This window comes from Lissotriton helveticus, chromosome 5_1 (assembly GCF_964261635.1).
Source record: "Lissotriton helveticus chromosome 5_1, aLisHel1.1, whole genome shotgun sequence".
Taxonomy (NCBI): Eukaryota; Metazoa; Chordata; class Amphibia; order Caudata; family Salamandridae; genus Lissotriton; species Lissotriton helveticus.
Window position 1 is genome coordinate 618999769 of NC_136065.1, and position 10440 is coordinate 619010208.

Sequence of the window (10440 nt, forward strand, 5' to 3'; positions counted from 1 at the left end):
CCTGTCAATGATATTTTAGATAGGCCTATCACAAAAAACTCCTCCGCTAGTGGACGTTGCTGGCGTGCCTGTTCGCGTTGCGATGGGAATGCAGAGCTTGTGCTTGGACACCAAATCATGCTTAAATGGCACTACGAGGTGTGCAAGTGCGTTATTGCATTCTAAATCGCGCGCGAACTGCACCACATAGTCCACATGGGCACTGCCAGCTTGTTTTTCTGCTCCCTGTTATGGTATAATTCTTAATCTCTCTTTAATCTCTATAATCCTCCTCCTTTAAAGTTTATCTACTGCTCATTTTCTTTTTGTTTTAAATATGGTCTTCCATTTATTAGACTGACTTTGCAAATATCCATGTCAATGTTGCCAACACCAGAAAATGGTGATAATCACGGGATACAGCAAGTGGTAAAACCATAGAAATGTAACAGATTTTTCTGTCCATAAAAATGAATAGTCTTGTTCATTCAAAGGAACAGACTGCTAATGAAATGCACTATCAAAGCTTCTTTTGTGGCCCCTGTTTTGATTTCTGAATGTGTTATTCCTGTGAAAGCCACCGCCTTGTCTTCGACCTCTGAAATCAGAGAAATTTCTTTCCCGTTCTTCTAATTCTGGTAAGTCGATTGCAACAGTCAACTGCCATCGCCTCGAGTCTTTCCAGCTCTCCTGAATCATTTTTAGATCTGCTGAGGGGATGTCAAAACACACACCCAGTTTCCCCTTCAAGAAACACATTCGGTTCACTTGGTTGTCAATTTCATTGCCTAATTGCTCCTTCATTTCTCGCCAGGCATAGCTCATGTTGTGCATCTCAGTTGAGCACTGCAATATCATGGTTACAAAGCCCGCGTCTGAGTTAAGCAAAGACCGCTGTTCTATGGCAGTGGCTCCAGAAATGTGAGCTAATTTCATTGCCTAATTGCTCTTTCAGTTCTCGCCAGGCATAGCTCATGTTGTGCATCTCAGTTGAGCACTGCAATATCATGGTTACAAAGCCCGCGTCTGAGTTAAGCAAAGACCGCTGTTCTATGGCAGTGGCTCCAGAAATGTGAGCTAATGCCGCTGCCAAAGCCTCCACTGCTCCCTTCTCCTCTATCAGTTGCGCTGCAGATATTTTGAAGTGCTCAATGGCGGAAGGGGGCACAGAATCCAAGAATCTGATAGCATCTTTGCTTGAAGCTTTTATTATATCAGCCGCAGAAGGAACACCTACTCGTTTAAATGTCAAACCTGCTTTCTGCTCTACATATCTTAACTGTGATTCTTCTTTACGCTGATAGAAACAGATGCAAACCCCAGTGCGCCCAGCCCGGCCTGTACGTCCAGAACGATGGATATAAGAATCAACATCCTTTGGCGGAGAACACTGAATTACAAGGTTGACCCCAGGAATGTCTAATCCACAAGCAGCTACATTTGTTGCAACCAAAACTTCAAACGAGCCATTTCGAAATCCTTTCAAAGTCACTTCTCTTTGTTTCTGTGGCATGTCACCATGTAAACACTGAGTATCCTGTTTAATGGAAGAATTCATAGTCAGTTCACCGACTTCCTTTTTTGTTTCACAAAAGACTATGGTACGCCCATGACTTCCACTGTAGACTTGAATGACATCACCAATGACTGCAGCTCTCTGAGACCAATGGCAGGTAACAGCCAAATGCTCTACAGTAGTAGCAGCCCTTTGAGTCCGCTTTCCAACAAGGTCAACTTGTTCATATTTTGATTTCATGTATTTACGAGCGACCTCATAAACCCATTGTGGACAAGTAGCAGAGAATAGCAATGTTTGAGGATTATCTTCAGATTCTTTTTTGTATGCCACACTTAAAATCTCTTCAACTTGTTCAGCGAAGCCCATGTCCAACATCTGGTCAACTTCATCAAGAACAACATGCTTTAGTTGGGAAAGATTAAGGTTGTGGTTCTGTAACTGGTCTTTGATGCGGCCCGGTGTACCAACCAATATGTCAATTCCATTTCGAATGCTATCAAATTGTGCACGATATGCTGTGCCACCATAGAAACAATCAACTGCGAGTTTTTTAGTAATGTCTTTAAAGTCTCTGGACACCTGAATGGCTAGCTCCCTTGTTGGAGTAAGAACAAGCACCTTGGGGGCTCTGCCTCTTTTCCGATCTTGGTCAACTCCTTGAAGTTTTTCAATCAACGGAATAGCAAAAGAGAACGTTTTCCCTGTCCCAGTTCGAGCTTGAGCAACAACATCTTTACCACTATACACCGAATGGAATGTCTATACTTGCACAGGAAACAAATGCGTTACTCCTCTTGCTTTAAGAAGACTGATGGTATCTTTAGAGATACTGAAATTAGAGAATGCACCTTCCTTCTGCTCTGCTGTTAGCTCCAGTTCGCCATCACTTTTATATTCTGCGCTTGAGAGTTCATCTGCTGAATCTAATAGAGGCGGGGATCCATTGCTGACTGAACTTTGCTTAGAACTTTCACATTTTAAGTTTCCAGTACTCTCTTTCCGTAGCTTTATGGCATTTGCAGCATTCAAGTTCTCATCTACAAGTTCCTTTGACTTGCGGTCTTTGTTTTTTTTTTTTCTCTTCTGCTCAATACCACTGTTATACTCTCTGCTTTCTTCACCAGAATCTGAAAAGGATTTGGACTCATGGACTCCAATGCTTACATCTGTTCCTCTGGGACTTTGATCTTCCAACTGGCAGCTGCTATTTTCTTTTTTCATCTTCTTGGATTTAGGAGCTTTAAGGTCGTCAGAGTTATCGTCTTTTAGATGCTTTAACTTCTTTGACTTTTTATGTTCCTTTGACTTTTTCTCTTTCTTTTCCTTGTTTTTTTTTCCGCTTCTTTGACTCCTCTGAATATACCATGGCTGTCACTGCATCCGCCACCGAGCTCTCGTCGTCCCCGAAGGTCCTGCTGGGCATTTTATGACAACTTTAAAACTCCCAAATCCAGGAGCAGACACGCCTGTCCCAGGATTAGTGTGAAAGGCATCTACTGCTCATTTTTATTTTTTATATTAGTGTGTGTCTGTGTGAATTTTATGTTTTTGGGAAAAAAAATTGTGTTCTTCGTGACTGTTTATATTATGTTTATTATTTCCCTTTACTTCCTTAATTCTTCTTTCCTTTCCCCTCTTTTCTTCTACCCCACCCAGCGCCAAGGCAGAGGGACGGTTTCCGTGCGGGCCCCTTAAACACCCAGGTGTGCTGTCCCGGGCGATCTTTAGAGAGAAGGAGGTGGCAGCACTAGTTTATTTTGTACAGCGTCACCTCCCCTATATGCTGGCAGCAGGCCAGTAGCAGATACCCCATGTAGGAGCGTTGGCAGCATTGGGGGGTGGTACACCGGTGCATGCGGCACACCAGCCAGGGTCTGTGCACCATCCAGCAGCTGACGCACCACTGGGCGGACATTCTGGACCGGGAACAGGACCTGCTTGACCTGCTAGACTTTGAAGTTCCATGGCTTGGTGAGTATTCATTATTTGTTGTGTTTGTGTTCGATAATGGTAAAAAAAAATCTGAATATGATGCTGCTGACACTCAGAGGTAAGTTACGTTTAGTTTACACTGATATATTATTGTGTGATCCCCTTTCTAGTTTCTGCTAGGCAGGTGTCCAGCGCTGCCTAATCATACTCATCATTGGCGCTCGCTTTGGCAGATTAATTAGGAAGCCATTGCAGGTTGTTATCCTGTCAGTATAGTGAATCGGTAGGTAGCATATTCTCTCTGTGACTTTGCTTATGTAGCTCATACAGTTCCAAGTTATTTATTTCACAGCGATGTGTAGTATGCAGCTATGCATTGCATAAAGGGGAGACTGATTTGGCCCATCAAGGGGATTGAGAAATGGCAATATGATCAAAGGTCATTCACTGGAATGCATTAGTTCCCAATGTAGTTTTTGTTAAGGAAATTTGGAAAAGGGATTTCAGGATTAGTATGGGAAACTCAACGATAGTCGATAGACTTTAGTCAAAACTAGTAGTACTATAGGCGATCTGTTTTAGAAAAGAACAATGTGACTGCGTTGGCTTGTCATAAGAAAAATTGTGGAGATTTTTAACTGAATCACTAATCTATTGTTTTTTAATCTTCCTCATCACTTACATCAGCACCCAAGGGCAAGAAGGGGGACATTGTTGAGGGGCCAGGAGTAGCTGGTCAGCCAGCACTGACCACCAGCTCCACTGCTGAGGGCTCTGTTGATACCAGTAAGTCTTTCTATGATTGTTGTGGACTCCTTAGGGTAGAGTCTTGGGGTTTTTGGATTGTTGGTGCTGTTTATCGTGAAGATTCATATTGCAGGCCCAAGTAAGCTAGTATTATAAATAAAATGCATCATGTATGTTTGTTGAGAAGACTTTCTTTTTCCTGGTCATCCTCTAACACAGTTGAATACAAGAGATAGTAGCGATGGTCTTTTTGGACCACCTCCACCCCCTAATGTAGTGTGCTGCTCTCTCATTCATTTATAGTTACAGAACACAGCAGTTTCCTATGAATCTGCAGCATGGCTGGAAAAAAGTATGAGGTCCCACATCAATTGCATTTGCCAATCAACACTATATATCTTTCACTGACCATTATTCCACCCATGTCTTGTTTAACTTTGTGAACCAACCAATCAAATGCCCAGAGTGATCTTTAGAAGATACTGCAGTGCTAACTGAACTATAATGCTGTATTGCAGTTTTATTTGGGGTCAAGTATCTGGCATCTAATTCATGTATAATGTGTTATTCTAGCCACACCGAACATCGGTGAGGCCAGCTCCAGTGCTACTGCAGGAGGAGACTGGTCAGTTGGAGGGGTGAAGTGGCAGCAGGGATGGGCACTGGCAAGTCACATACTTTCTTGGAATTACTATGCTCACTAGCTACTGCTGGGGTGCCGTCATCAACATATGACTGCAAAGTGAACCCCCCTACCAGCTTTACCAGCCACAACGGTGGTTGAATTATTATTAAGGCCTCTTCTATCTACAACTCAGCAAAAGCTCACATAATTAGTGTTGATGGCTTGAAGGAGACATGAAAGAATGGAAAGTTAAAAGAAAGGAAATGGTATATGAGTGAAAGGGTCAGTGAGTGAAAGGGTGCGTGGGTGGGTAAAGGGATAGATGGGCAAAATTATGGTTTGAAGGGCGGTTATTGAATGGATAATGGATTGGACATTTTGGTAAAAGACTGGATGAGAGAAAGCAAATCTTAATCATGTTGCCTATGGGTGAATTAGAATGAAAGAATGAATTAATATTTGGATTGTTTGGCTGAATAAGCAAGGCAGCTCTTTTCATGAGGAGCATGCTCCTCACCTACTTTGCTTACTTGGTTTATGTAAGATTATCATTCAAAGCTTAGTGGGGGGTATTATCTATTCTTCATTCTTCTCCTTTGACTCACTGTATTTGTTAAGTGAGCCAGGTGTATCCCACCCATCATTCATCATGTCCCTCCCTGTCCATGGCATTTTTGCCACCTGGTTACCAAAGTGCAGTATGGGTCAATTTGTGACCGCAGTGTTGGCTGTGCATTGTGCGTCTGCTTCAGTAAATGAAGCAGTGACAATGTTTTCAATGCATAGCAAACCGGACACACAAGGTGTGTTGTTTCCCATTGCCGACTCAGTCACCTTTTAGTACTTCACTCCTTTATTTTTTTCTAAGTTCTTCCATCCCAGCCTACAAAATTGAAAAATCCATCCTTGGCATGTCCCACAAATCATTTTATAACCATGTGAAGTGAAGTGATTCCAGAGTATATTTCATGGTTTTCCATAAAAGATTTTTTTACACTTGTCAAGATGTATCCGTTTTGAATAGTACAGTGACTGAACAAGCCAAAGATGATGAATCGATGATCAGTGTAGTGGCCCCTCGATTCTATATCAAAAAAGCTTTACCCTACCTGTCTAATCCATTTACCCTACTCCCTGCAGTAGAGTAAATCATCAAGTTACCTTTCCTTGCTTACTGCCCATTGAATTATTTTTGGGGAAATAGGTGGGGTTGGACGAGGCCACAGAGTAAAGAGGGAGTAAGTGCATCATTTGATGTAAAGTTTGGCTGATCGGATACACAGTGATGAATATGTCAAATACAATTTATATAGACCGTTACTTTAACTGTAGTGTAGTCCATCAGACTTGTTTCCCCAACATCTACTTATGGCAGACAAGATAATATTAACATCCACATTTCATATGTGAGGTGCGTGCCATAGTATCTTATTTATTATTCATTTCTCTTTGGAGTCAGGGTAGAAAGAGAAATGAATTTGGAGAATAACAGGGCTATTGAAATTAAAAATAAATAATTGTCAACTACAGCTGCCCTAGCTGCAGACAGTAGCAACTTACCCAAAGCCCTGTTTAGCAATGAGCATGGCTTCACTATTTTAGCACAACACACAGCTTGTACTCCATATAGTGCATAATAGTGTACTCATAAATGAGAAGTAATTTATTTTTCAACTCAAACTGCCTGTTTATAGTTACTTAAATAGCCTTTCGAAGATAGAAGTAAGCAAATCACTTTTTTTTAATCCAGTTGTGTTATTCTGCCTTACTTTTCTTCCACGCAGTGTGAGTGTTTTTTTTATGTAAGGCATGTGTGGGTAAAACATGAAATTGGCCTTGAGACCCTCCTAATCATAATCACTTCAAATTTCAGTGGCTCTAGGGGACCAGCAATGTACTACTACTGTGCCACCCAGTAATATATATATATTTTTGCACAGAGCATTATTTACAATTTGTCTTTTTTGTTGTCCTCAATGTGGCTGCTCCACTAGGCAGGAGATAGCAGCCCGTTTGCAGGTGCCATAGGCTGGAGCATAGCCAGCAAGAGTACCGGGGCTGGTGGTCCCGGAACAGGAGGAGGACCTCAGCCAGGCCACAGTGCTGCCAATCCAAGTCAGCCTCCAGCCTCTCGGCCATCCAATTACCTGCACCAGTCAACTGCTGCCACCCCCTATCACACTGACATCAAGCCATTGCTGCGCCACATCCTGCAGCGGCTGAACACCATTGAGGGCTGTCTCACCACGATGGAGCAGAGCCTGGACCAGCTCCTGACAAACATCCATAATGTCCTCCTATATCTCTTTTAAAAAAAAATTGTTTTGGTGGGTGGGGCTTGTTTGTTGGGACTGGGTGGAGTGGGTGGAAAGGGATTTGGGAGTGGAGTGACTTTTTCCTTGGACATTTTTTGAGTTTTGTGGCTTGAGTCAGTTTTGTTTGGGGAGAGTGGTGGGCATGTTGTTTGGGGGAGGGGGTGGACTTCTTTGTAAATAAATTAAGGGGAAAACTATTTTATTAAATCTAAATACATGCCTGAAAAAGTTTGTTTTCGTTTTACTTTGCACTGATGCCTTCAGCTAGTTTTATGCAGCCTGTTTATGTACTTCTAACTTAAGAGAGAGTGTACTGCTTAGTTATAGAGTTATACTTCTCTAACTATCTTGACCATTAGGGGAAATGCTGCCATGATGACCTACATTGTCTAAAACTTAGGTAAACATGCCTAGCAATTAGTTACTTACTTACTAAGTTAACTAGTTACATTTTATCCATATTAGTTGTCTTACCTGAATATAGATGAAGCAATAACAGGGAAGGCATCACAACTTTACAAGCAAGGTCCCATTTCCGTTTCCATACAGGTGAGCTCCAATTGTAGAATTAACCTAAATGATTGATTGATTATCCATCGTAGGCAACTAAATGTAAATGCGCGGGTGGGTAATGGGCCAATGTGGGCCATTGCTTAGAAGATTCTGCAGTAAGTTGGTGCTCCTTTCACCACATTTGCCCTACCAAGTATGTGATCCATTGATGCTGTAAATTAATCCACACCTCAATAAATTACACAGCCCGGGGGAAGAGGGTTAGCGGTGTGATGAATGGATGGGAAAGGGGATTTGGGGAAAGGTTCGACAAAGACAAACACTAAAAGAAAAGGATATTATTCATTTGGGCAATGAGCAGCTGCACATCATTCACCATCAAACAGTAGTGGAATGAAACAAAGGAATGATGGGCATATTCTCAAGGACTTATCGCCAAGTTATCTGCACTTTATCGCAGCCAAAGTGGCACTAGATATATTGCCCCATTCACAAGCTGGTGCTAACAGCTGATAGCACCAGTTTACCTGCGATAGCAGCCGCAAATATTATTGCGACAGATTACCCCGGCAACTAACGCTAATGATATGCAGAGTAGGCAACCTCTGACCCTGTCACCAGGCAGGTCGCTCCCCTCACCACCACGCAGCCCCCTGTGTGACCTGTGACTCTGCTACTGCCGCCCGTAGCTCAGCCCGCCTGCGCAACTGCGTCTCTGCATCTCTGTTAACTACTGTATTGTTGCCGCTGTACCCCTCGTCCGTTTGACATTTTGAACCCCTTGTCCCCATTTTGCCTTTTTGTACCTCTTGTCCGTTTTTCCCCCTTGTGCCCCCTTTCCTCTTGTCCCCTTGCGTCTGTGTCCCCCGCCGTGTTTCCCGCCGCTGCGTCCCTGCAGCCCCGCCCCCTTGTCACCCATTGGCCGCCCCGCTCTCACCTCCCAGCTGCTCCTCCCTCCCTCTGCCCCTCATATGGAGGTGGCATTCGGCGCACCAAAGGCAAGCCCGTCTGTGCCCATCCGTGCCTGGACCACGCCCAGCGCCAGAACCCCTGGACCCCGTGCCCGCCACAACGTCAGACTGCACTACGACTCAAGCACCCTCCACGCACTCAACACCGAACGAGACCACCCCTGCTACCAGGCCATTCTGAAGCACACCCAAGGACCCTTCACCTGCCGGAACTGCAGCTTCACCTGCATCCAGTTCGCCAAACCACCAACCAGAGAACCCAACCACCTCAGATGCATCCTCATCAACACCCGCTCCGCTTGCAAGCACGCCATCGAACTCTGGGACCTCCTAGATTCTATTGCCCCCGACGTTGCCTTCCTGACGGAGACCTGGCTGAACGCCACCTCAGCACCCGACATCACCATAGCCATCCCACAAGGCTACAAGACCTCCCGCAGAGACCGCGCCAACGGAGTTGGAGGAGGGATCGCCATCGTCCACAAAGACACTCTCAGAGTCTCGACCAACACCGACGACACCCTCACCACTGCTGAACACATGCACTTCCAGATGCACTTCCAGATCCACACCGACCCCAACACGACCCTCAGAGGAACACTCGTCTACAGACCACCTGGACCACGACCACAGTTTAACGACACCATCGCCGACCTCATCAGCATGCACGCCCTCGCCTCCACAGACTACATCCTCCTCGGGGAGCTCAACTTCCACCTCGAGAACAACAACGACGCCAACTCCACCGCTCTCATCGACAACCGCGCCAACCTCGGACTCAAACAGATCGTAACGACCCCCACCCATGCCGCCGGACACACACTGGACCCCATCTTCTCCGCAAGCCCCCACGTCTCCTTCAACCACACCACCGAACCCCACTGGACCAACCACAGATGCGTCCACTTCACCTTCAAGAAACCCACCACACACCACCGCACCCAACAGCTGCCGCGCCGCAGCTGGGGCAAGGTCACCGAGGACCAACTGACAACCACCCTCTCCCTGAGACCACCCGCCGACCCCTTTGACCCCGACACCGCCGCGATCAATCTCAAACAGTGGATCAACGACTGCGCCAACACACTCGCCCCTCTCAAGACCTCCACAACCAACCACACCAACAAGAAAGCCACCTGGTTCACTGAAGACCTCCGGACATCCAAGCGCACCTGCCGGAAGCTGGAGAAGAAATGGCTCCACGACCGAACACCAGACAGCCACACAGCCCACAAGAACTCCACCCGCAGACACCACCAACTCATCAGGACCACCAAGAGGAACACCTTCAAGGACCGCCTAGACAACAACACACACAACACCAAAGAGCTCTTCAGCATCGTGAAAGAACTCTCCAACCCCAGCTCCAACGCCAACGACATTCCACCATCACAGGATCTGTGCGACTCCCTGGCCAACTTCTTTCACCGCAAAATCACCGATATCCACGACAGCTTCAACTCCGACACCCCCGCACCCACCACCGAGACCACCACCCCCGTGAACTCCACCCGCACCAGCCGCCTGACCGCCTGGTCCACCGTCAGCAATGAAGACACCATCAAGACCATGTACTCCATTCAGGTTTCAGGTTTATACGTCTTTATTGCGATAAAATTCATCATAAAAGACTACATACAACATCCTTCTTTACAACTTAAAATAGATAGTCATCCGAATAATACAGGTTTAAAACGCACATTTGTATAAATACATAAAACAGTATTAAATTAGCGTATTTAGACGTTCTAAAAAGAATACAGTACAATTAATAACGTCACAAGGCTAATTGGCTCTCAAGTAATAATGTGGTGCCTAGCTCTAATAACCCAGGCCCAA

General features: G+C 45.2%; 1 protein-coding gene across 1 annotated transcript; it reads right to left on the reverse strand.

Annotated features, from left to right (window-relative positions):
* Nucleotides 1-686: 686 nt before the first annotated feature.
* LOC144754783 (nucleolar RNA helicase 2-like) lies at nucleotides 687-2953 on the reverse strand. The gene is given in 2 exon segments (XM_078642989.1): nucleotides 687-2828; nucleotides 2830-2953. Coding segments are annotated over 2 exon segments (2061 nt in total). The 5' UTR covers nucleotides 2922-2953; the 3' UTR covers nucleotides 687-859.
* Nucleotides 2954-10440: the final 7487 nt, after the last annotated feature.